At 42.3% G+C, this 27,935-nt stretch overlaps 2 protein-coding genes across 3 annotated transcripts; one reads left to right on the forward strand and one right to left on the reverse strand.

Annotated features, from left to right (window-relative positions):
* Positions 1-7,781, forward strand: ddx49 (DEAD (Asp-Glu-Ala-Asp) box polypeptide 49). Its single transcript, XM_046302912.1, has 13 exons — positions 1-251; positions 457-580; positions 677-762; positions 852-973; positions 2,108-2,295; positions 2,650-2,790; positions 6,315-6,390; positions 6,518-6,594; positions 6,710-6,807; positions 6,904-6,978; positions 7,146-7,234; positions 7,350-7,421; positions 7,526-7,781. The coding sequence occupies exons 1-13, from the start codon at positions 137-139 to the stop codon at positions 7,673-7,675; spliced, it is 1,413 nt and encodes a 470-aa protein (XP_046158868.1). The 5' UTR covers positions 1-136; the 3' UTR covers positions 7,676-7,781.
* On the reverse strand, positions 7,778-27,025 carry LOC123998050 (regulator of nonsense transcripts 1). Of its 2 annotated transcripts, none has more exons than XM_046302897.1 (24): positions 26,630-27,025; positions 26,161-26,300; positions 25,394-25,483; positions 22,489-22,656; positions 22,104-22,284; positions 21,742-21,903; positions 21,302-21,389; positions 20,968-21,066; positions 20,295-20,403; positions 19,818-19,977; positions 19,468-19,586; positions 19,097-19,261; positions 18,654-18,768; positions 18,327-18,470; positions 17,831-18,044; positions 17,271-17,388; positions 13,466-13,622; positions 13,079-13,221; positions 12,448-12,622; positions 12,125-12,206; positions 11,776-11,937; positions 11,273-11,499; positions 10,779-10,901; positions 7,778-10,632 (listed from the first exon to the last, which is right to left on the reverse strand). In XM_046302897.1, exons 1-23 carry the CDS (start codon positions 26,798-26,800, stop codon positions 10,782-10,784), a joined length of 3,309 nt encoding a protein of 1,102 aa, XP_046158853.1. In that variant the 5' UTR covers positions 26,801-27,025; the 3' UTR covers positions 7,778-10,632; positions 10,779-10,781. The 2 variants fall into 2 exon arrangements, with proteins under 2 accessions (XP_046158853.1, XP_046158844.1); XM_046302888.1 differs by having other exon boundaries at positions 20,295-20,418; positions 26,630-27,024.
* Between the last annotated feature and the right edge of the window lie 910 nt (positions 27,026-27,935).

A 27,935-nucleotide genomic window follows, 5' to 3' on the forward strand; every position in this document is an offset into this window, starting at 1 on the left:
CGTCACCAAAATGCGACAGACGTAAAATAACACGAGGATGATCTTCTTGGGTTTCAGAGGATAATTTTGAACACTTTGGCTCACAAAACCAAGTATAATATATACTTTTCAATCTGGAATTTTGGAGAACTGCAAAATGTCGGATTTTTCCTCTCTCGGTCTGTCAGATTGGCTGATTCAACAATGTAAACAAATGGGGATCAGTAAACCAACTCAAGTCCAGGAAAACTGTATGCCACCGATTCTGGAAGGTAACACTTAACGTTTGCTAACAAACGATGTATTATTTCTTGTAATATATATATTTTTTAATATAAGGTTTAACATGTATTTACCCAGGTAGCAGTTTAAAGAGAACACATAACTTCTAGCTACAATAACGACCTGATCAAGAGAGTAAACTAACTAGCTATCAATACTTTTTTTGAGATATGATTTTGCCCCTCTGTTTTCTAGGTCGGGATTGTATGGGTTGTGCCAAGACTGGCAGTGGGAAGACAGCTGCCTTTGTGCTACCAGTGCTACAGAAATTATCTGAGGACCCATATGGAATCTTCTGTTTAGTTCTCACACCTACCAGGTTGGTAAATCTTCTGATAATTGTGAACTATCTTCTGGAAAAGGCAAGTATATAATGTTCAATGTTGTGTAATGTTTAAACTTGTGTCTTTTGCAGAGAATTGGCTTACCAGATTGCTGAACAGTTTAGAGTCCTGGGAAAACCAATGGGCTTGCGGGACTGCATCATTGTTGGTGGAATGGGTAATGTTGATTACCAAAAACACTGCCTCTCATTGCATTCTTATTCAGTCGTCCAGTATGTTCTAATGTTCTAGTGATTTTCCCAACAGATATGATCACACAGGCCTTGGAGCTCTCTAAGAAGCCACACGTCGTTGTAGCCACTCCAGGAAGACTGGCAGACCACATTCGGAGCTCCGACACATTCAGCATCAAGAAGATCCAGTTTCTGGTGAGTTTGTTGGAGAAGAAATTAAATGATGTGTCCACAAAGGCAATTATGTTGGAGGTTGTCTAGGTGAGGATGTCTCACTGTCAACCAAAACAGTGAGACTGTTATGAACTACCTTTATATTATTAACTACCTTGTGTGTTGATAATGTTTTTTCCCCCCATTACAGGCAGACCACACCGCTCGCGTTGCGTGCATTGCAAAATACATTTAGAAATCTATGTGATTCAAACAAAAACATTTTTTTTACCTTTATTTAACCAGGCAAGTCAGCTAAGAAGAAATTCTTATTTTCAATGACGGCCTAGGAACGGTGGGTTAACTGCCTGTTCAGGGGCAGAACGACAGATTTGTACCTTGTCAGCTCGGGGGTTTGAACTTGCAACCTTCCGGTTACTAGTCCAACGCTCTAACCACTAGGCTACCCTGCCATCCACACTGCTCGCGCGTGCCAACGAGAGTGCATTGCCAAGGGCTAAAATAGTTATATTTCTGACGCAGATCACGCTGCAAGTCCTGCCTTTCCCATCTCCTCATTGGTTTATAGAAGCGGGTACCCACGTGCCATCTTCTCATTGGTTATACCCACGTGGGTGACTGAAAGACAAAGGATGTCAGTGTCGGTAATGCACCTAATATATGAAAGTTTCCAATTGAAATATAAAGTCAAGAGAAGAAAAAGCATGGAAGGAAGAGAGATGACTAGAAACGATTCGGTTGACCGTTTTATGTGTGGATTAATTGGAGGAGTAGAGGACCTTGTGCATTTCAGGTTAAATAACAACTCAATGATTATATCCCAGGACACGTTTGTTAGCAAGAGCAAGCTAACTATCTAAATTTCCATAAATGTTTAAGGCTTTTCGACCTGTCCCATATTAATATAATTGATTCAGGCGGTTTTGGTTCCGTGTTAGTGTTTAATTAAAAATAAATATATAGCCTATTCTTGATTTATCATTGTACTTGTCAGGATGCACGGTCATCTGCATGCCTTCTATTAGGAAGTAAAAATCAATTTAGTTAAATATCTTCTGTAAAATGTGACAAGTCATAGAGCCTAACGGTGACATTTTATTTTGTGACATAATGCTAATTGTAATCCACGGGCCAAATGGTAATTGTCTCTGGTAGATCCTTGATGAGGCCGACCGCCTGCTTGAGCAAGGCTGCACTGACTTCACCAAAGACTTGGAGGTGATCCTGGCCGCGGTGCCTGTCAAACGCCAGACGCTGCTTTTCAGTGCCACCCTCACAGACACACTACAGGAGCTCAAGGGCATCGCCATGAACAAGCCCTTCTTCTGGGAAAGCAAGTCCGAGTAAGCTCTTAGCATGACTGACAACATGATCACTACATTGTAACATTACATGATTAGTTGCTTAAATATGCACGTAGAGGTAAACCTCATTCTTCAAAACAGGACATGTCTGTCTTGTGTTCTATTCCATAATTGTATATCATTTGTGTGCCCGTGTGTATTTTAACCATTTTGGCATGTAAATTGTACACTGAACTGAGTGGGAAAAGATTCTCAATTTAATTGACTGGTTAAATGAAGGTTATTTTCTCTCTTGATTATCAACAAATGGAGTAGCTCTTTGCTCTTGTTTTTAAAACAAAATGTGCTATATTGGTTCAAAATAATTCAATTGTATGTATATTTTTCTCATAGGGCCCGCACGGTAGAGGAGTTGGATCAAAGGTACATCCTGACACCAGAGAAAGTGAAAGATGCCTACCTAGTGCACCTGATCCAGAAGTTTCAAGATGAGCATGACGACTGGTCGATCATGATCTTCACCAACACCTGCAAGTAAGAATGCCTTTGATCCCAATTGCTCTGGGAAGTCGCTCTGGATAAGAGCGTCTGCTAAATTACCCAAACAATTGATTATCAAACACTCAACAAGGTCTGATTTCATTATTACTGAAACAGGATCCAAGTGGTAAACATAAAGATCCAGTCAATTTAAACAATTGAAGGCCTCTTACACTTCAATGTTGTGATGCAAGATGCATAGAATTTAAAAAGTTATTGTTGGATATTATTCATCCTAATCAGACATATTTTTTTTACATGGATGATACATTGGAGATAATTATAAGAGTACTGGAAACAATAGAACACTATGAAAAATCTGGGAAACCAGGCCTGGTATTTCTAGCTGTTTTTGAAAAGGCTTTTGATAATGTATGACCTGTGTTTATATATAAATGCCTGGAATATTACAATTTTGGAGAATCTCTCCTAAAATGGGTTGAAGTTATGTATAGTTACCCTACGTGTAAATAATGGCCATGTCTCAAAGTTTTAAACTGTCTTGTGGAGTAAAACAAGGTTATCCACTATCGACATATCTGTTTATTGCCATAGAAATGTTAGCTGTTAAAATTAGATCCAACAATAATATCAAGGGGTTAGAAATCCAGGGCTTAAAAACAAAGGTGTCATTGTACGCTGATTATTCACGTGCCATATAGATTGAAAATCTCTTCCCAACTATTTTGCAGAGTACCCGATTCCATGGCACATGGTTTATGAACTGATACACAAAACAAAGCCAGATTCAAAACACAGAATTTTTCAATTGAAATTTCATACAAAATTCTTGCAACCAATAGAATGTTATATATGGGAGATATAACCATCCCAGTTCTGCAGAATTCGCTGCGAAGAGACTGAATCATTAGATCATTTGTTTTGGTACTGTATACAGTGAGGGAAAAAAGTATTTGATCCCCTGCTGATTTTGTACGTTTGCCCACTGACAAAGAAATGATCAGTCTATAATTTTAATGGTAGTTTTATTTGAACAGTGAGAGACAGAATAACAACAACAGAAAAATGCATGTCAAAAATGTTATCATTGGTTGGGGCCCCAACCACGGCCCAGTTTAAGCTTCCTTGCAAAAGCAGTCAGGTTTGGATTTAATATCTGCTGGTACTTGGAGTCCATGATACCATGTATCCTAAGAAGTTGTCCAGGGCCTTTGGAAGAAAAACAGCCCCACAACATCAGAGATCTACCAAAATACTTCAGTGGGGCTGAGGTACTTTTCTGCATGGCTATCTTTCTGTCGACACCAAACCCACCTCTGGTGTGTTTCCAAAAAGCTCTTTTTTGGTCTCATCTGACCATAGAACCCAGTTCCACATTTGGCAAACTGTAAGTACTTGAGTTTGTTGTTTAATGACAACAAAGGCTTTTTTTATGGCAACCCTCCCAAAAAACTTGTGGTTATGTAGGTGGCGTCTGATCTTGGTTTTAGAGACTTTCTGACCCCAATACCCAACTAACGTCTACAATTCTCCAGCTGTGATGCTTGAATATTTTTGGGCCACTCTAACCATCCTCCTCATTGTGCCTTGTGTCAATATAGACACACGTCCTCTTCCAGGCCTAATGTTAACATCTCCAGTTGCTTTAAACTTCATTATTATTGCCCTGGTGGTGGAAATGGGCATTTTCAACTGTTGAGCTATTTTCTTATAGCTTGACAACCTTTTGTCACATCATTGCTGTATTTTTGGGTCTTTCCCATAGTGATGGATGACTATGGGAACTAGGCCTGTGTCACCTCATATTTATACCCCAGTGAAACAGGAAGTCATGGCTTACCACTTAAGTGTTCCCAATCACTCAGGTGAACTTAAAAATATTAAATATGAATGGGAAGATACTTCAGTTAGATTTCTCATAAGAATTCATAGGGGTGCCAATTGTGGCACACGTTTCAGAGATAAATATTTATTTTAAAAAAATTCCCCAATAATTGTACTAAAATTAAAGGTTTGATTTATGTGAATAATTTGAATGAAACACCAAAAGGATAAACAGCAAAGAAAACATTTTCACAGCCCATCTTGCACATATTTATCAAGGATGTCAATATTAGGAGTGAAATGTATGGAACCATGTAGTAACCAAAAAATGGTTAAACAAAATAAAATGAGATTCATCAAAGTAGCCACCCTTTTCCTTGATGACAGCTTTGCAGAGTATTGGCATTCTCTAAACCAGCTTCATGAGGTAGTCACCTAGAATGCATTTAAATTAACAGGTGTGCCTTGTTAATTTGTGGAATTTCTTCCTTAATGCATTTGGACAAAAAGTGGATTTGCAAAAACCATCAAGCACTATGTTGAAACTGGCTCTCATGAGGACCACCACAGGAAAGGAAAACCAGCGTTACCTCTGCTACAGAAGATAGTTACCAGCCCAAATAAATGCTTCAGAGTTCAAGTAACACACACACCTCAACATCAATTGTTCAGAGGAGACTGCATGAATCAGGCCTAAATGGTCAAATTGCTGCAAAGAAACCACTACTAAAAGGACACCGTTTTTTGGCCCAAGACTTGCTTGGGCCAAGAAACATGAGCAATGGACATTCGACCGGTGGAAATCTGTCCTTTTGGTCCAAATGTGAGATTTTTGGTTCCAACTGCCGTGTCTTTGTGAGACGCAGAGTAAGTGAACGGATGATCTCCGCATGTTTGGTTCCCATCGTGAAGCATGGAGGTGGTGGTATGATGGTGTGGAGGTGCTTTGCTGGTGACACTGTGAATTATTTATAATTCAAGGCACACTTAACCAGCATGGCTACCACAGCATTCTGCAGCAATACGCCATCCCATCTGGTTTGTTCTTAGTCCCACTATCATTTGTTATCGAACAGGACAGTGACCCAAAACACACCTCCAGACTGTGTAAGGGCTATTTGACCAAGGAGAGTAATGGAGTGGTGCATCAGATGACCTGGAGATGGTTTTTGAGATGGTTTAGGATGAGTTGGATCGCAGAGTGAGGGAAAAGCAGCCAACAAGTGCTCAGCATATGTGGGAACTCCTTTAAGACTATTGGAAAAGCATTTCTTATGAAGCTGGTTGAGAGAATGCCAAGATTGTTCAAAGCTGTCAAGGCAAAGGGTGGCTACTTTGAAGAATCTCATATTTTGATTTAACACTTTTTGGGGTTATTACATGATTACTTTGTAGAGTGTCTTCACTATTAAACTATGTTGAAAATAGTACAAATAAAGAAAATTCCTTGAAAGAGTAGGAGTCAATTTTTGACTAGTACTGTATACATATTTACAAAAATCTGGGGGGGATTGGAAATGATGCCGACAATTACATAGCTTTAATATTGCAGATTGATGGAATCTGATCTAACCCCTAGAAATAAACATGTAAATGACTTAAGACCCCAGAAAAATATGAAGATAAGAAAATAACCAGTAGAACATGCTGCTGTATCAGCCTTTTGACATACTTTGTCCATATAGAATTACTGTTAGACATTGAATCATTAATGCATTGCATTCTTCCTACAGAAATTGCCAAATCCTCACAATGATGATGCAGAAATTCAACTTTCCAACCATCTCCTTGCATTCAATGATGAAGCAGGTAAACAACCCCAGCTCCTGGGGTGTAGCTCTATATACATTGAGGGGTTACATGACAAGTTGAAACACATTTAACATGTGCTTCGTAATAATAACAAATGTTAATTTGGACATTGGCTTTGTCTTAGAAACAACGTTTCGCCAACCTCGCAAAGTTCAAGTCCAGTGTCTTTAAAATCCTGATTGCAACTGATGTGGCTTCCAGGTAAGAAAGCTTTATTCAACGTTAGTGTGTGTATAATCTTCACAAAACATTATCAATATATGGACAGGTTACAAACCATTATGAATCTCATCTATTTTCATGTCCATATTGTCAGAGGTCTGGATATTCCAACAGTCCAGGTTGTCATCAACCACAACACGCCAGGTCTGCCCAAGATCTACATTCACAGAGTAGGCCGAACTGCCAGAGCAGGTAACAATCATCCTTCAGTATCTCTGCCTGTTACAACATAGGCTGCTACTGTACAGACTTAGATGTATAAACAACTTTTCTCTGATTTGTCTAAAGGAAGACATGGTGTCTCGATCACACTGGTGACACAGTATGACATCCACTTGGTTCATTCCATCGAGGGACAGATCCGTAAGTGTCAAACATGCATTGAAAAGTAGTCAGCAGTTGTTTTACGATTACTCGCTACCCTTTCCAATTCAGACATGCCTATTAGCCATTTGTGAGTATCACTACATAGAATATGATCACAGGGCAGAATGCTCAAATTAATTTGTTTTGCTTTCCCCTTTGTCCAGAGGCCAAACTGAAGGAATATCCAGTGGAGGAGAAAGAGGTTCTGAAGATCCTCACTCAAGTCAACGTGGCCAGACGGGAGTGTGAAATTGTACAAATACCCATTCTATTTATACACAGATATTTCTGTTGTGAACATGTGGCTGTTGGATAACAAGGGCTCATATTACTGCTGTGACTTGTCTCACCATTCCTTTTGTTTGCAGAAACTTGAGTCAACAGATTTTGATGAGAAAAAGGAGATCAACAAGAGAAAACAGATGATTTTGGAGGGGAAAGTATGTTCACCATGAGCCACACCTCCATGGTCCGAGTTAAAGGTTTTGCTGTGATGAGGGTTTAGTCGATTTGTTCTGATATTCCAACTACTTGCCTGTCACAGGATCCAGACGTGGAGGCAAAGAGAAAGGCTGAACTGGAGAAGATAAGGAGTGAGAAGAAGTTGTTCAAGGAGAGGATACAGGAAACAATTCAGAAGAAACTGATGAAGCAAAAACACATTCGAAAGGAAAAGGCAGTGAAGTCCACATAAAGCAGCACTGTACATTTATGAATTGTGTATTTAACAAGGCCAGTTGCCCATTATTGTGCAACATGTTTTATCTGTACGTTTCCAAATAAATGGCAGTGCATCAACATTTTGCTTTCCAAACCTTTGACAGAAGCAAACTTTATTAATGTTTTACAAGAAAGGACTCATAAGGCGAAATGTCTTGAATTAATTTTCACTTCAACTCCATGAATTGCACAGATTTTCAAATGATGGGCAGAGATTACTGTACTAAAATATCCTAAAACATGTCAGGAATCAATAGATAATGTCGATCAAACGACTAAGCATGTTTCAACCACGACTAGCTATTTGACAGCATGATTGTCATACAATGTCTTTTGGATTGACAAATTCAAAGTCAAGTGATGACAAACAAAAATTAATGGACATCGGAAGACAAAGCAGGTTGTGAGCTAAAATTAATATTCTCAATTTGGTGCCAAGCACCCAAACATTTCTAAAAACTGATAGACGAGGATTTCTAAATACAAAAGTCCCATGGATAGTTTAGTTAAAGGACAAATCCACAAACTATTAGTCCACTGATACAGTCCCAAAATGTTTTGCATGTCATCATAATGACATGGCAGGTGACACTGATTAAGACCAATATCTTAACTTTTGAGGCTATCACCAGTTGGACTAATGAAAGAAAAATAGTTTGTGGCTTTTCCCTTTAGGGATTGATTTAAAACTTTAAAATAAAACCATTATTTCACCACCCTTTGTCATCAGATAACTACTTAAGTCAAATGTTGTCTACAACACACACAAAAAAATGGTGCACAAGCAAATCAGCCAAAGAAGGAAATGCTAGGGGCCGGATAGATTACATTAGAATTCACATAGGGGAAAAAGAATGGAGGGTTTGGAGCCATAAGACTCTGGAGTAAACAGCTACAATGGGCAAACTACAGGGAAGCCAAAAATGTAAAACGCACATAAAATCAAAGTTACAAAAGGAAAGCCCTTCTCCTGGTTTGGTGGGAACTCATTTTACATTTTTGTCAGCAGACAATCTTATCCAGGGCGACTTACAGGAGCAATTAGGGTTAAGAGCCTTGCTTCGGGGCACAGACAGATTTTCCCCATAGTCAGCTCAGGGATTAGAACCAGCAACCTTTTGGATACTGGTCCAATGTTCTTAACCGCCAGGCAACCTCCTAAGAGAAGGTGGCTTGTATCAGTTATTCCTTTGAGAAACTAGTATTGCGTGGTTTCAAGGTCACAACATACTGGCCATGTTCACTGATTCTTTCTAATAAGTTGGTATATGCTGGCTAAGGTCGCTTTCACTTAAAAAGTGCCAACCATGCTTTGACCTACATTCATGTTTTGTGCTGTTTTGTACCTGCAAATAATCAAAAGGAAGTTATGGCCACTGATTCGGATGTACACATTATTTCATGTGAGAATCACTTTGTCACCTCTGAAAATCAGTACCAGTCGTCAATTTACGGATGGTGTGAAATGGTTTCAAATGCTTTGGATTTGACAACTTAATTCTAGTAATGTAGCTAACATTCTTTATGGGCGACTGTATTTCACTCAAATTTGAACCCCAATTCACTATTCCATATTAAATAAAATAACTAGAATCAAAGGATTTGTATCCATTCAAGGAGTTCACAAGCCTTCCCTTTCTACCTTGGCTATACCTTACCTGTTCTTTGTTTCACACCTAGCCACCTACCGCTTGCAACTTCAATAGTGACACAAAATTGTGTGTTGACGGATATTAAGGAAAACTGATTTCCTCTAGTCTTCACTTTGCATGGGAATTTGTTTCATGCAGACGGATCTTACATCAACAAGGAATTCCCCCGAGTAAAGCGTTACTTCAAAGCCGCTGCCGATCTAAGCATACAAAGCATTTTTAAAAATTGAAAATGATCCGCCCAATAGCATAGTGGGCGATATCTCACGTCACCCAAACTTTCAAAAGATCAAAAAGGCCTTTGCCGCAACTTCAAATAACATTGAGTTAATATACTTCAATGCTGGTCATTATGATATAGGATTACTCTCAGATCCAGAGCTCACATCTTGAGAAACTTTCCTCTGAAATCCCCATGCCACTCAACTCCCCTGGATTTCTAGTTAACCACCTATTTCTGAAAAGACCTGTTGAAAAAGCCAATGGTTCCCAAGGCAATCAAAGGCATTTCAATTAAGAGTTCTTTAATATCAGACTTTAGCGCAGAAACCTTTTCAACTCAAAATTGAACGACGACGTGAAGTGTTCCTCTTGCTGTCATTTGATGAGATTTCAGGTCTACGAGTCGGGATCGACACCGCCACTCTTCCTCCACATCAATCTAATCAAATGAGTCTGGGTATCAAACGGGTGTGACAACCGATCAACTTTGAGGTGAGGATTTCCTATGTTGCCTGCTTGAAGCGTTCCGTACCCCCCCCCACTTTCTTGTTATCTGCTTTTGAGAGTTAGCGGAATGCGCTCCCCCAGCCAAGTTGCTTGAGAACTTGTCTTCCCCTGTTCACTGCTCAAAGAGAGAGGTCCTCTGGACAACTGATCATGCCCTCAGACAGAGGCGTGAGGTTTGAAGGGAAGGGGTTGAGGGGGGTGGGTGGGCATCTTTCATTGGGAGTTGTGCCTCATTTTGTTTCTTCGTTCTCGTTTCGTCTTCCTCACGACAGCTCGACCGCCTGCCGTCGCCTTCCTCTCGTTCTCGTCCCCATGTGCCGGCAGTGGTCCCTCACTCCCACTCGTTCGCTCTTCCTGGCCGTCCGTTCTTCCTTTCTATCGCTTTCTTTCTCTCTCGTGATTGGTTGGTTTCTCTCTCCCGTTGATTTCACACGGTGGTGCTTCAGTTGTAGCAGAGGAAAACAGGTATCCATTTTTTTTATTTATTATTACCCAGATTAAAATGCTGATGAACTAAGCTCAGCTCAAGCCTAGCTCCTCTTCCAACAACCTGAGAAAAGGAAATGAGAAGGATATTCAAAATGCCTTCCACCAACAATTTTCTGAAGCTCATTGTAGACTGTGCAGTAGAGGACAAATCAATAACAATTCTTGATTCAACTCTAGTACTGTGAGGAATGGGAATAGTTATCTTACACTTTAGTACTGTGACAGTCCAGTCACCCCACCATGTTGGTATGCACGTTCACCCTGGTAAGTTGAGTCCTGCGACAGAGCCACGTCGATCTGGGACTTGAACTCATCGCCTAGATAACTGTCCTGTTACAAGAGGAGAAACACCCAATAACATTGAAGATAAAACAATAATTCTTCCAACATTTCCCTGAGAGGATTAGATTCAGCAAAATAAACCTTCACCCAGCCAATCACTGGTGGCGCCATTATCATATTGGATACTTTATTGTTACCATACTGACTTCTTGCTTAGTGTAAACAATATGACAAACATTACATATAGCCACTGGGCAAGGTGAAGCTATTAAAATTGTTATTCATACCCATCTAATCCTCTCAGATCTCCACAATTGCAGTGTGGGGACAATTTGGGATTGGGCATAAGAGTACGAGGCCAGAGTCTAATTTGGTATAGCTGAGGTAGTAGAGAGTAGAGTTTAAGCCAGTATTGTTACCTGGGACAGTTCAGGCTGGGAGAGGCCAGGTTGGCTCATCTGTGAGGGCTGGCTCATGGTGATGTAGCCCTGGGTGAGTGGCCCCTGGGAGAAGGGCTGGGAAGACACGTCCTGGCTGGCCTGGCTGTTTGGCCCATTGCTTTGCCCACTGCCACTGTGGTTCCCCATTCCGCGGGTCCTCTGGCGCCCGCCACGTCCCGCTTTGCCCTTCAGCACCCCACCACGGCCTGCGTGGCAGAGAGAGACTAACGTCAGCTCACTTATCAAACAGTAACAAACAGTAAACATGCATTGCAGAGGAGAAATAGTAGGGGTACGAGGACATCTCCAAAGCCTTGTAACATACCATCACCACAACAGCGACACATGCAACTCCGAGGTCCAAGTAGAACACAGAGACTGGATATTATTTGGATACAGTCCAACTTCACAGGGCCAAATAAATATTCCACCAGTCAATATATGCACAACTAATGAATAATGGCCGCTTGCTTCCTGCTCACCTGCAGCAGGGCCGTTAGCCTGGGCCAGGTAGCCTGGTGGAGGCATGGGAGGTATCACCAAGTTGAATGGAATGGGCATGTTCATGGCTGCCATGTGGGCTGGCCCGGCCCCAATCATGCCGATCTGGTCGTGGGTTTGGAAGTACATGTTGGATGGACGCCCTGTTGAAAGAACAGTAGTAGTCATGCATGTGTGAGTGGTCACATCACTGGAGAATGTATTTGTTCCATGTAGCAATTTTTTTAAATGGATGTCTAAGTGTTAAAATATTAGCAGCTATTGAAGGAGGAACAGAACTAAAATCAACACATTATAAAACAATGATTAAAGAGGTATTTTTCCACTGACCTGCGCTGCTGCGATCGTAGGCAGACCCAGGGATGAGAGCCTCGCGGGCGTCATACATGGCAGTGCTCATGAACCGGGCTCCCTGGAATACAGACATGGGTTCAAAACCCAGGAAAAATGCAGAAGCACTGCTGTTCTGTTGTCGTAACATATTGGCCAACAAAAGTGTAATTGTTCAGAGTGTAACTGAGAAAAAGTGTTACAAATGTTACTGGGGAAGAAGTGTTAAAAGTATGACTAAATAACATGTACATGGGACTAGCCTCTACATAAATAACCACACTGAAAACATGTGCCAACTGTACACTCCTGTGATAACTCACAGGGTTAATGGCGTTGACCAGCTTGCGGGGCTTGCTGAACTGCATCAAGCTCTCTCGCAGGTTGTTGAGGGGTCCCTCCACCAGAACCTTCTGCTCCTTGTAGTAGTTGAGCAGGTGGTTCCACAGAGGCTGCTTGGACAGGGCCTTGGGGTTGCCCACAATGATCACCCCATACCTGTAAACATACATTACACAATATACAACACTGGTCAGTGGGAGATTGCCTTTAATCTGCTATCATAGAATTAACCATTAAGTGTTGCAGGCATTTCTACTTCGGTGACAAGATATTTGACCAATGCATTTGCATTAGCTACATTCACATTGACGGGAAGGGTAAACATTCTAATGAATGACAGTCTAAATAGTCAATAATTACAGTCTAAAATCAGAGGTAGTCACTAATATTTCTGAGGGAAATAACCTCGCAGGCCGAGCCGCTATACCCATCGAAAAAGGGGGGTTGGGGTCACGGGTCAAATTGATTCATTCATGATATAAAATTAATTTACACATGAATCGCAACTAAATTAATCACGTATTCCTGCTGAACCACTATTACGAGCCGGGCTGGAACAATCCTTCCAGAGAAGCTGTGGTGAGAATGGAGACTAATGGTCCAGATGCTTACTTGGCTCTGGTGAGGGCCACGTTGAGACGGCGCGGGTCGTTGAGGAAGCCGATGCCCTGGTGCTCGTTGGCTCGGACGCAGGACAGGATGATGAAGTCTTTCTCCCTGCCCTGGAACGCGTCCACGCTGGCGATCTCAACCTCCTGACAGCAGAGAAAAGAGGACAGAACAGTTCTAACGCATGCATTGGTCAAATGCAACAGATTGCGACATATTAGTAGTAACGTAATATTGATTTAAGATTTTATAAATCTGCTACCACCTGCAGAACAATAAAGCAAATCAATATGACAAATTATGTTCTTGAGCAGACAGTGACAACAAAAATAAATAAAATTGTCTTTGTATTTTTTTTTTTTCAGTGTAAGTTAAGCTATACTGCTGTACCTGGTAGAGCTTGGTGTGGAGGGAGCCGCTAAACTGCATGTACTGCACCAGGTAGGATCTCTGGCCCTCGTAGGGGGTGATGATGCCTATCTGGTCAGGCTTGGCTCCAGCCTTCAGCAGCCTTGTGGTGATCTTCTCCACATTAGCTGCCTCAGTTCTGGGGAGAAGGGGATGGTAGTTCAGATAGTTCCAAACAAACTAAAAATAAAGACACGCTAGTTGCATTCCAAAATAGTAATCCATATTTATTTAACCAGGTAGGCCAGTTGAGAACAAGTTCTCATTTACAACTGCGACCTGGCCAAGATAAAGCAAAACAGTGCGACACAAACACAGTTACACATGGAATAAACAAATGTACAGTCAATAACAGAATAGAAAAGTCTACATACAGTGTGTACAAATGAAGTAAGATTAGGGAGCGAAGGCAATAGTGGCGAAATAATTACAATTTAGCAATTAAACACTGGAGTGATAGATGAGCAGAAGATGAACGTGCAAGTAGAGATACTGGGGTGCAAAGAAGCAAACAATATACTAAAAAACACTAAAATAACACATCCTAGATCTGAATGAATGAAATATTCTTATTAAATACTTTTTTCTTTACATAGTTGAATGTGCTGACAACAAAAATCACGCAAAAATGATCAATGGAAATCAAATGTATCAACCCATGGAGGTCTGGATTTGGAGTCACACTCAAAATTCAAGTGGAAAAACACACTACAGGCTGATCCAACTTTGATGTAATGTCCTTAAAACAAGTCAAAATGAGGCTCAGTAGTGTGTGTGGCCTCCACGAATGTATGACCTCCCTACAACGCCTGGGCATGCTCCTGATGAGGTGGCGGATGGTCTCCTGAGGGATCTCCTTCCAGACCTGGACTAAAGCATCCGCCAACTCCTGGACAGTCTGTGGTGCAACGTGGCGTTGGTGGATGGAGCGAGACATGGTGTCCCAGATGTGCTCAATTGGATTCAGGTCTGGGGAACGGGCGGGCCAGTCCATAGCATCAATGCCTTCCTCTTGCAGGAACTGCTGACACACTCCAGCTACATGAGGTCTAGCATCGTCTTGCATTAGGAGGAACCCAGGGCCAACCACACCAGCATATGGTCTCACAAGGGGTCTGAGGATCTCATCTCTGTACCTAATGGCAGTCAGGCTACCTCTGGCGAGCACATGGAGGGCTGTGCGGCCCCCCAAAGAAATGTCACCCCACACCATGACTGACCCACCGCCAAACCGGTCATGCTGGAGGATGTTGCAGGCAGCAGAACGTTCTCCACGGCGTCTCCAGACTGTCACATGCTCAGTGTGAACCTGCTTTCATCTGTGAAGAGCACGTGGCGCCAGTGGCGAATTTGCCAATCTTGGTGTTCTCTGGCAAATGCCAAATGTCCTGCACAGTGTTGGACTGTAAGCACAACCCCCACCTGTGGACGTTGGGCCCTCATACCACCCTCATGGAGTCTGTTTCTGACCGTTTGAGCAGACACATGCACATTTGTGGCCTGCTGGAGGTCATTTTGCAGGGCTCTGGCAGTGCTCCTCCATGCACAAAGGCGGAGGTAGCGGTCCTGCTGCTGGGTTGTTGCCCTCCTCCACGTCTCCTGATGTACTGGCCTGTCTCCTGGTAGCGCCTCCATGCTCTGTACACTACGCTGACAGACACAGCAAACCTTCTTGCCACAGCTCGCATTGATGTGCCATCCTGGATGAGCTGCACTACCTGAGACACTTGTGTGGGTTGTAGACTCAGTCTCATGCTACCACTAGAGTGAAAGCACCGCCAGCATTCAAAAGTGACCAAAACATCAGCCAGGAAGCATAGGAACTGAGATGTGGTCTGTGGTCACCACCTGCAGAACCACTCCTTTATTGGGGGTGTCTTGCTAATTGCCTATAATTTCCACCTGTTGTCTATTCCATTTGCACAACAGCATGTGAAATGTATTGTCGATCAGTGTTGCTTCCTAAGTGGACAGTTTGATTTCACAGCAGTGTGATTGACTTGGAGTTACATTGTGTTGTTTAAGTGTTCCCTTTATTTTTGTGAGCAGTGTATATTTAATATGGGGATGGGCTGTGTACAGGTACCATGATGGTAAGCTGCTCTGACAGCTGATGCTTATAAAGTTAGAGAGGGAGATATAAGACTCCAGCTTCAGTGTTTTTTGCAATTCGTTAGTCATTGGCAGCAGAGAACTGGAAGGAAAGGTGGTCAAAGTAGGTGTTGGCATTGGGGATGACCAGTGAAATATACCTTCTGGAGCGAGTGCTATGGATGGGTGTTGCTATGGTGACCAGTGAGCTGAGATAAGGCAGGGATTTACCTAGCAAAGACTTATAGATGACCTGGAGCCAGTGGGTTTGGCGACGAATATGTAGTGAGTGACAGCCAAAGAGAGCTTACAGGTCGCAGTGGTAGGTAGCATATGGGGCTTTGGTAACGAAATGGAAGGAACTGTGATACACTGCATCCACTTTGCGGAGTAGAGAGTTGGAAACTATTTTGTAAATGACATCTGCGAAGTCAAAGTTCGGTAGGATAGTCAGTTTTATGAGGGTGTTTGGCAGCATGAGTGAAGGAGGCTTGTGGCGATATAGGAAGCCGATTCTAGATTTCACTTTGGATTGGAGATGCTTAATGTGAGTCTAGAAGGAGACACCAGACACCTAGGTATTTGTAGTTGTCCACATATTCTAAGTCAGAACCGTCCAGAGTAGTGATGCTAGTTTGGGCGGGCAGGTACGGGCAGCGATCTGTTGAAGAGCATGCATTTAGTTTTACTAGCATTTAAAAGCAGTTAGAGGCCACGGAAGGATTGTTGTATGGCAATGAAGCTCATTCGGAGGTTTGTTAACGCAGTGTCCAAAGGGCAGAAGTATACAGAATGGTGTCGTCTGCGTAGAGCTAGATCAGAGAATCACCAGCAGCAAGAGCGACATCATTGATATATACAGAGGAAAGAGTCGGCCTGAGAATTGATCTGTGGCAGCCCCACAGAGACTGCCAGAGGTCCGGACAACAGGCCCTCCGATTTGACACACTGAACTCTATCTGAGAAGTAGTTGGTGAACCAGGCAAGGCAATAATTTGAGAAGCCAAGGCAATTGAGTCTGCCGATAAGAATGTGGTGATTGACAGAGTCGAAAGCCTGCACAGTACTGTCTTTTATCAATGGCGGTTATGATATCGTTTCGGACCTTGAGCGTGGCTGAGGTGCACCCATGACCAGCTCTGAAACCAGATTATATAGTGGAGAAGGTACGGTGGGATTCGAAATGGTCGGCGATCTGTTCGTTAACTTGGCTTTCGAAGATCTTAGAAAGGCAGGGCAGGATGGATATAGGTCTATAACCGTTTGGGTCTAGGTCGTTTTCTGGCAGCTTTCCAATCTTCAGGGATCTCAGACGATACAAAAGAGAGGTTGAACAGGCTAGCAATAGGGCTTGCAACAATGGAGGCGGGTCATTTCAGAAAGAGAGGGTCCAGATTGTCTAGCCCAGCTGATTTGTAGGGATCCAGATTTTGCAGCCATTTCAGAACATCAGCTGTCTGGATTTCTGGCAAGTTTCTGCGGGAGGTGCAGAGCTGTTGGCCGGTGTAGGAGTAGCCAGGTGGAAAGCATAGCCAGCCGTAGAAAAATGCTTATTTCTACGATAATTTCATCGGTGCTGACAGTGTTTCCTAGCCTCAGTGCAGTGTGAGGCTGGGAGGAGGTGCTCTTATTCTCCATGGACTTTACAATGCTGTTGATACTTTGAGATTAACTTTGACTGGACTGTGAGCCGTACCTGTTCAGGTAGGATGTTCCAGAGCTAGCGATTTCCTCCTGGCCTTGAGTCACATAGAAGAACATGGGTTTGTCTGGCTGTGGCCACTGGAAGTCAAAGCCTTTCTTGATGCGGTCAGCTGCCCAGAAAAAAAAAGTCAACATTGTACATTAGTATGGCACTTTGTCTTCAATAAACCAGTGAGATTGTGAACAAACCTAAATTGGCAGCAAATATGTGCCCAAAAGCAATACACTTCAAGTTAGAGTAGAGTTACAGAAGATTTCAGAGTGGCCAAATGTTAAACTTCCACAGTGGAGTAAGTGTTTGACAGTCAGTGTTTGAACACAAACCCATTGGAATCTGAAACACTGCTTGAATCGATACACTGCTACTTCTAGATTGCAAACAAACATGGTTTCTACAGAAACGTTTCTAGTTGCTCTTCTGTATATTTTGTGGGGAAATGTTAGTAGGCACCAGTACATTGCTAATAATAAGTTAATTATTGTTGTACACATGACCAATTCAAAAGCTATAATATGAGCAAGAAGCTTGGTAAAAAAAAACATCTAACTCACCAGCAGTGACTCCGTTCTGCAGGGAGCCCTCATAGAAGATGTTGGAGGGGAAAGCACTGAGGGCCGGGTGCATGCGGTACTGCACCTGCAGACGGATGGGCCTGATGCCCAGCACCACCAGACGCTCAAACAAAGACTGGGACAGGCCTGCTTTGGCTGCCTTCTTGCACATCACTACTGGGCCCAGCTGGCAGTGGTCTCCCACCAGAATGAGCTGTGGAGGGGGAGTTAACGATTAAATGACAATTAACCAGAAATGTTAAGCCTCTCCCAGCTGTAGTGAAATCAACACTGGGAAATTACATTGTCTGGTACAGTGTTTTATTAAACAGACCATGTCCATTTCTTTGGTCAAATTGTTTTTAAAGTCTGGATTGAGTAGGTCACATAAAAACTGCCTGTGTTGAACCATTGACACTTTTTGTCAAAACATGTCCATGCAAAGAACATTGGGATTTTACCAATCTTAAGCATAAATAGTTGTTTTTGTGTGTACCTGCTTGGCACCCAGGACCACGGGCACCATGCACTCTGGCTCGGTGGCCTGGGTGCTCTCATCGATTAGGATGGAGCGGAACTGCATCTTGGCCAGACGGGGGTCTCCTGCCCCCACACAGGTACAGCAGATCACATCTGCATTCTAATGAGGGACAGTGGCAAACAGGTTATCAGTTGCTTTAAAATTAGAGGAATGGGGAACCCGTATCGTCACTAGGTCAAAAAACATTATACATCACAGGACTGGCCGTACTGTTCTCATAAGACTTGTAACTGCAGTGACTTATTGGGCGACAAAAGTGGTAGTGTTAAGTGTCCTCCTCACCATGAGCAGCTCTCTCTCAGCGGTGCGCTTCAGGGCCCGGTAGCGCTTCTCGTCAGCGGACGACAGCTCCCCGGTCTCATCCTTCAGCTGCTGCAGCTTCTGGAGCTCTGGCATACTGGGGTCACAGCAGACACAGCACGTTGAGTCATTAGCAACACAAAGAATTACAGTTATTATATTAAAGAGTAACACTTCGCAAGGACAGAAAACTAAGCATGACCCCTATTAGCAAATCTGACAGAACTATTCAATGGTTCTATTGAAGCAGTTAACAAATGCATCCTTCCCGTTTCTTCATTATTTGATATTTAAACAAGGCTAATACATTGCTCAAGGTATTAACCACAGTGATTATGACAGCACCACTACAGCAGTACAATTCCAGTTTAGACGGTGCGGGGGGAAAAAGGGAAAAAAGGACTTAATTTCCCAGCATGCCCCACCTGTCCATGTTGCGGATCTGGTTGTGCAGGGCCAGGAAGGAGACAGGGGAGTCAATGGCTTCTCTGCTTTTAGCACACAGCCTGACCACCTTCAGGCCAGACATGTGGATCTTCTCAGTCAGCTGGTCCACTGCGATGTTACTGGGAGCACACACCAGCACGGGCCTGCAGAACCAAACACACAACGGATGAATGCAGAATGCAATGACAACGAGCAGATGCTATAGCATACTTTCATAGTTCGCTTTGATGTTCAGCCTTCTTGTACATAGCCTACCTTTAATTGCTCTGGATAAGAGCTTCCCCTAAAATGACTTGCTTTTAACAAATAGATAACGAGAATGTGAGATTCTGAGTGTGAACTGCTTTACCCATTGCCCTGCCTGGCGAGGTGGTACACTATGGTGGCAGAGGTGACCGTTTTCCCAGTGCCGGGAGGGCCTTGGATAAGACTGAGGGGTCTCTGCAGCACAGTCTTCACAGCATACACCTATTTTAACACACAAATCAAAGCCAACACTTATGAACGTTGCACATAAAGATAAGCACATGGAAGTACGGGAAATTAACATTTAACTTGATTATAAGACGGCATTACTATCATGAGGAAATGTCTTCCTTTTATAATCATTCATTCACTAAAACGAATTGGTTAGAAATTCAAAAGTGTCGAGCCCCATGGTCAGGTGGGTCAGTGAGGTGTCTGGAGCGGGGGTCAGACCTGAGAGTGATTGAGGTCAGGCAGGCCCTGTGCAGTGAAGCGTTTGGGCAACTGACACTTGATGATGACATCCTCCACCTCGTGGCCCAGCAGCTTGTGGTAGATGTAGCCTGACACGGATGTCTCGTCCACAGCAAAGGTCTTCAGGGCACTCTGCATTCTGAAACCCAGTGGAAACCAATGGGTTATAGTGGAGATAAAGAGTGATGTGGTTAACAATGATAATACAAGCTAGTACCTTCATTTCATGTCTTATTCATTAAATACTTTATGTATAATGTATAACCAACAGAATTTATGTTAGTGATAATTTGTGTGAAACGAAGCTTTAGCTGTGCAATCATTACATTTACATTTAAGTCATTTAGCAGACGTTCTTATCAATCAGTACTCTCTGGAAATCAAGTCACGTTAAAAACATCAGAGCATCAAAAACCAAAGTAGAACTGATTAAATATTCTGACCTGCTTGTCGTACCTGTCAAAGGAAGTGGACTTCCACACAAAATCCACCTGGAAGTTGTGGGGTATTTCCACAGGAGCTCCAACACTGCTGCGCAATTCTATAGCAATCTCATCTCCATAGTCTTTCACAAAGGGTGCTAAGGAAATAAGTACAGCAAAATAGCCTTTCTTTGTGGAATGGTAGAAAGAAAAAGATGGGGGTTTTTCTCTCCCCTTGAACGGGGTTAATAGTAGGGATGAAAGGTCTACAAAACTGTAGATTTTCCCAACATTAGCATACATCAGATACACTAGCTGGAGTGCAATCTAGAGGGGTGAAAACCCCTGGATGGGCCTCTCCGAAGGGAGTGCTATGGTAGACTAGCTCTACCATCCCAATAAAATATGATTTCTTTATGCAAGGCTTTAAACGTTACAACCCAATAACGTGGCTAGCCTCAGACTGCTTACCTCACGTTTTCCGACGGCGACCAAAAAAATAGTTTTCGTTTGAGACATTGAGATTGGTTGACGAGTTGAGACGCAAATCAACTTTTTCCCCTGACCCCATCATGGAAAAGGAAAGATGGAGATGTGGATCCTATTTGCCAAAAAAGGAAACACTGAGATAAAAAAAAGGTAGGGATGAGCAACCACTGTGAAGAAAATGTGTTTTTCTTCAGAATGATCTTTCAGTTAAAGGATACTGTCTGGGACTTTGATGACATGGCCGATGCCCTTCCAGAGTGGGGCCAGCTCTCCTTTGTAGCGCAGACATATCTCATCTCCTTGCATCAGCCGCATGTCTGTGCAAACAACCACAACAGAGAAGTTAGAAACACTTTGCTCAAACCTACAGTACATCCAAAAATATATAATGGTTCCAAGAAGGTGGACAAAATACAATACCGTACACAAAACGGCCAGCACAAAAACACACACACACACACACACCACTGGGGATGCAGGTATGGGATGCGTGGGTTCTCTATGCACAACAGAACCACTGGTAGACAGAGAAAAGCCCATTGAAATAATTACCACCTGAATCCGTCTTGGGCAAGGAGAAATAGGCAATCCGCTTTTTATTTAGCCCCAGGTCCCACCTGACTGTTATATTATCTTGGGTCTGTGAAGAGTTACAGATGAGAACAAAGGGGGAAAAATGTATAACAAATGAGTCATACTGTCATTAGCTACATAAAAAACAACCCAGCCACCCTGCTATGTTCAAGTACAATTTATGTTTCTTTGAATTTGCATCCTTCCCTGAAAATTTTCACTGATTTCATAAATTTGGCAGGGTTACAGCAAGGTTTCCACCATTATAATTTCACCTCACACAAGACATAAGTAAACTTATACTACATAGAATGTGTACGTTATAGTAGAACGTGGCACAGTAGACGCAGTTGTGACTGCCCTCATGTTGACTTAAAGGGGAGTTAATGGATTATCTAAGGGGGATGTGGAGGCGGTACCTGGGACTCTTTAAGCTTTTTGTCGTAGTCAGCTTCCAGCTTGACGAGGGGGCCGAAGATGTTCTGGTACTGGTAGGCATCCTCATAGCGCAGCAGCACATGCTGGGGCTCCTCGTCTACGCCGGGCTTTTCCAGGTCCTCCAGAGTGGCCGTGGGATTATCCTGAGACGAGAGGATGATGCACAAGTTCATGCTTTCATTCACGTCCATATATGTGAACACTGACTGCTTCCTTCTACAGCTAGTGATAGGTGGGGGCTTCCCCTGCCCAGTATATCAGATGCTGTGGTTTTATATGATTATTTCTGAGGTTAAGCTATGTCATACTTCATAGCTCTGGATAAATTAAGCCAGCCTAGTACCTTCCAGAGCTCCTCCAGCTTGTTGATCTGCTGGGCTGTGATCTGGCGGGCCCGAAGTTGCTCCTGCTCTGAGGGGATCTTCACCAGCCAGGACAGGAAGCAGCGGTCCTGGATCAGTGGCTGCCACTGGGAGCTGTCCCAGTTGATGTCCTTCAGGCTGCTCTGACTGGCACATGGCTGCCTAGTAGCACAAACATATGGATAATGTCAACATGGTTGGTTGTCTTGCTCTCTTGCCATAATATGACATACTTATGTTTAAATCAGGGTATCTATGGCAATACACATACTGTCAAATCTATGGTAATCACACATGCAGAATCAGTCCATCACATCCCACCCACTGTTAGCCACCATTCCCCCCTTTCCATCTGATTGTACACACCTGCACAGCAGCACCACCACCGAGTCGGCCTTGGCGGGGATGAAGCCCAGGAGGAAGACGTTGCGACAGCCACAGTTGTAGCACTCCAGCACCGTCTCGCCCAGTGGCCCATCTTTGTGCAGAGTCACCTCTTTGCATTTGGCTCTCACCAAGTGGTTCACTATGTGGCTGAATGAGAGCATGGGAGAGGATCAACTTACATCCACACGCATGTAAGCTGAGTGCTCAAAATACCCCACATTAACATATGTAGCTTAAGAAACAAAGTTCATGAAATCAATAACATGCTAGTAAAAGATGATATTCACATTCTGTCTGTGAACCTCACTTAGATAATAGATTTGATGATACAGTGATAGCAATACATGGTTATAAAATGTACAAAAACAAGAAAGAAATGCCAATGGTGGAGGTGTTGCTGCTTATATTCAGAACCACATTCCTGTAAAGATTAGAGAGCTAAATATTGATGAACTAATACTGCTACTGGTTCCTCTGCCTCACCTAAAGTCCATTCTCGTGGGAAGCTGCTATAGACCACCAAGTGCGAACAGTCAGTATCTGGATAACATGTGTGAAATGCATGTGACATCAACCCGAGAGGTATATTTTCTAGGTGATTTAAATATTCACTGGCTTTCATCAAGCCACCCACTCAAGAAAAGGCTTCAAACTGTAACCAGTGACTGCAACCTGGTTCAGGTTATCAGTTAACCTACCAGGGTAGTTACAAACAGCACACGAATGAATGAAATCCTCAACATGTATTGATCACACCTTTACACACCTTTACTAAGGCTGCAGAAATTAGCTTGAAAGCAGTATCCAGATCCATCGGATGTAGTGATCACAATATAGTAGCCATATCTATGAAATAAACATAATGACCAAGAATGATGGTAAATAGCTTTGGATCCCCTTAAATTATATTTTGGGGAAAAAAAGCTAACTAAGCGCCATCATTCATTGAATCAGATGACTCATTCATCATTCATACTTTAATTATTTTTTTCATTGGCAAGATTAGCAAAGTTAGGCATGACATGCCAGCAACAAAACACTGACACTACACATCCAAGTATATCTGACCAAATTATAAAAAGACAAGCATTGTAATTTTGAACTCAGTAAAGTGAGTGTGGAAGAGGTTAAAAAATTGTTGCCTATCAACAAGGACAAGCCACCGGGGTCTGACAACTTGGATGGACAATTACTGAGGATAACAGCAGATGATATTGCCACTCCTATTTGCCAAATTTTCAATATATGCCTACTAAAAAGTATGTGCCCCCAGGCATGGAGGGAAGCAAAAGGCCATTCCACAAAGAATAGTAAAGCCCCCTGCACTGGCTCAAATAGCCGACCAATCAGCTTGTTACCAACCCTTCGGGGAAAAAATCATGTTTGACCAGATACAATGCTATTTTACAGAAAACAAATTCACAATAGACTCAGCATGCTTATAGGGAAGGACATTCAACTAGCACAGCACGTACACAAATGATTGATGATTGGCTGAGAGAAATTGATGATAAAAAGATTGTGGGGGCTGTTTTGTTAGACTTTAGTGTGGCTTTTGACATCATTGATCATATTCTGCTGCTGGAAAAAGGTATGTGTTATGGTTTTACACCCGCTGCTATATTGTGACCAAGAATGACCTGTCTAACAGAACACAGGGGGTGTTCTTTAATGGAAGCCTCTCCGACATAACCCAGGTAGAATCAGGAATTCCCCAGGGCAGCTGTCTAGGCCCCTTACTTTTTTCAAACTTTACTAATGACATGCTTTGAGTAAAGCCAGTGTGTCTATGTATGTGGATGTCTCAACACTATAAATGTCAGCTACAACAGCGACTGAAATTACTGCAACACTTAAAGAGTTGCTGTTAGTTTTAGAGTGATTGGCAAGTTATAAGTTAAATATTTCTAAAACTAAAAGCATTATATTTGGGACAAATCATTCACTAAACCCTAAACCTCAACTAAATATTGTAATAAATAATGTGGATATTGAGCAAGTTGAGGTGACTAACATGCTTGAAATAACCCTGGATTGTAAACTGTCATGGTCAAAACATATTGATACAACAGTAGTTAAGATGTGGAGAAGTATGTCCATAATAAAGCTCTGCTCTACCTTCTTAACAGCACTATCAACAAGGCAGGTCCTACAGCCCCTAGTTTTGTTGCACCTGGACTGCTGTTCAGTCATGTGGTCAGGTGCCACAAAAAGGGACATAGGAAATTTGCACAGCATGGCTGGTCCTTGGACGAACAACATGTAGCTAATATGAATAATATACATGTCAATCTCTCCTGGCTCAAAGTGGAGGAGAGATTTACTTTATCACTACTTGTATTTATGAGACGTATTGACATGTTGAATGCACCGAGCCGTCTGTTTGAACTACTGGCGCACAGCTCGGACACCCATGCATAACCCACAAGAGGTCTCTTTCCAGTCTCCAAGGCCAGAACAGACTACGGGAGGCGCACTAAATTACATAGGGCCATGACTACATGGATTTCTACTCCACATCAAGTAACTAATGCAAGTGGTAAAATTAGATTTAAAAGAAACAGATAGAAATGCACCTCATGGAACAGCGGGACTGAAGCAACAAACGTAGGCAGACAAATGCATACACACTATACACATGTACACAGGGATTTTGTACTGTAGATATGTGGTAATGATGGAGTAGAGGCCTGAGGGCACCGTGTGCTGTGAAATCTGTGAATGTATTGTAATGCTTTCAAAATTGTATAAAATGCCTTAATTTTGCTGGACCCCAGGAAGAGTAGATGCTGCCTTGGCAGCAGCTAATGGGGATCAATAATAAATACAAATGCATGTTATGAATACACATTTTTAGTGTATGAGACACTGGAGTGTTGCATACCTGCCAGATGTATTGCCACGTCCATTGCAGAACCACTTCTTGCTTGTGTTGCAGTACACTACAGATGCAGGATCATGGATGCCACAGTAACTGAAAAAATAAACATAGGAAAAGGCCCTTATATGACATACATATGTATTGGGTGCAGCGTACAGAAAACAATAACAGAGTTGAAATATTTTTATATTACAAAAAAGGAAATATGTTACCTTATTAGCAAACTCTAAATATTAGTTAGTAGGGTGTTGCATATATAAAAGTGTTTGTCCACATGTTACTCGAACAATTCAACCAATCAAATCCAATTTTATTGGTCACATACACATGGTTAGCAGATGTTAATATGAGTGTAGCGAAATGATTGTGCATCTAGTTCCGACCGTGCAGTAATATCTAACAAGTAATCTAACAATTTCACAACAACTACCTAATACACACAAGTATAAAGGAATGAATGAGAGTATGTACATGTAAATATATGGATGAGCGATGGCAGAACAGCATAGGCAAGTTGCAGTTGATAGTATAGAGTACAGTATATACATATGAGATGAGTAATGTAGGGTATGTAAACATTATATAAAGTGACATTGTTTAAAGTGACTAGTGATACATTTATTAATCCAATTTTTAATTATTAAAGTGGCTAGAGATTTGAGTCAGTATGTTGGCAGCAGCCAATCAATGTTAGTGATAGCTGTTTAACAGTCTGATACTGTGGGACAATCGTAGAAATTTGTAATCAAGTGTTTGGCTCGCTCTCCTACCTGCAGGCATGCAGTGGGAGGTCTTTGATGTAATAGGTGTCTTCTTCATCCTCCTCGAAGTTCAACTCAGCAAGGAGTTGGCTCGCCTTGGCCACATCATCGAGTCCTCCATTGTGAAGCCCTTCATCAGGACCATTTACCTACAGATGGAACATGGTTGAATTAGGACTGCAACAATTCCAAAAACATGGGAGGCATCGCTATGGCACTAGGTAGAGGTTTGATAGCTAAATAATATTGCTGACGTTAGCTAATTTTTTAATACTAGCCAGCCAGCAGTGATTGCTACGTAGTCATAGATGACCATTTACCAGTGTATGTTAGCAAACACGAGTTAACTAGTTAGCGAACATGGCTAGTAGTAGCTAGCTGGCTAACATTAACGTTAGCTAGCTAGCGTTAGCAGTTGTAGGAATTGATGGAGGGCAAGAATGCGAGTTTGGCTAGCTTCACATGAAGAATTACAAACCTGATTGTCCAGCTGACTCTGGGTTTGGCCTTGAGTTTGCGTCTGGCTGGGGAGGGTAAAATCGGTAAACTCGTACTCCGAGCCCTGGGTATCAGCCCCAAGTAGCTCCGCTTCCTCCGTGTCCAGGAAGGTGAGCGTTTGAGAACTCGGCCCGTACGCCTCCACACTCATCTCGACACAAGTTACGCTGACTAAATGGACTCCGGTCCAGTAATGAATATGATCAAGATCCTCGGTGATATGTTTATCCAAGCGGATATTTGCGATCACAGTTTCTGCTTCGAGTCAGATTTGAACCTAAACAAAATTCGAACCGCACCTGAAATTAAACAGAAAACACAGCTCGAGACGCGCCTGAACTCCAAACAGTGACGAACTTCCTAGCGCCACACAACGTAAGTGCGTTGAGCACGAAAGATTGACGTTTACACAAATACAAAGGAAGGATTTATTTATTGATTGATATTAATGACAAAAATCTACTTTTATTGTTGTTAAATAAAGTCAGTTGCTATCAACTAGAAAAGTTTACTATCAATATAATTATGATTGGAAGATAATGAACACACGTCGGAAAAGTATTGTGTGTGGGTTATTCTCAACGAGATTGGCACACGGGAAACCAACATTATTTTCCTTAATTTATTCAAATGTGAATGAGGATAATCCTTTTCACAATGTTTCTTTCTGTCTCAAAACCATTGTTCAGCTCAAAGCCAAATAGAAACCTGGGAAAATACAGAGGAATTGGATTTAAATCTAGATGCCATAATAAAATATGATATACATCCAAGAACACAAGGCATACATACACATTGAGACAGCAGATAATTTATAGGCTGGTATAGGTTTTGGGCATACTGGGATCGATGTATGTACTATGTTTATTTCTAAATAGTAACCTAGTGGATATTCTGTGTTCCCTTTCCATAACACAACAAGGCACAGGTCAAAAGAGGATCTTAAAGGAAATTGCCCACTTCAACAAGCACTTAGGGACATAAAATGCTTTCACATCTTTGAGTAAAGTCATTACAGTTGGTAAGCTCTCTCACAATGACAATTCCCTGATGACTCATGCTTTTTATCATACACATTTTACACATATGTAATAACCAGGTAATTACTGGTATGTGACAGTGTGGAGGAACAGGTAAACAAAAACACAAAGATGAATCTCCCTAGAGTCCATGAATGCTACAATACCCACTACCACTTAGTCTATAAAACATATTGTATTTTGGGCAACAACAAAATATTGTGTATGACAGTTGTTCTGGGAAGAAGATACTATTAATCTAGATCA

Source organism: Oncorhynchus gorbuscha, linkage group LG02, assembly GCF_021184085.1.
Source record: "Oncorhynchus gorbuscha isolate QuinsamMale2020 ecotype Even-year linkage group LG02, OgorEven_v1.0, whole genome shotgun sequence".
Lineage (NCBI taxonomy): Eukaryota > Metazoa > Chordata > Actinopteri > Salmoniformes > Salmonidae > Oncorhynchus > Oncorhynchus gorbuscha.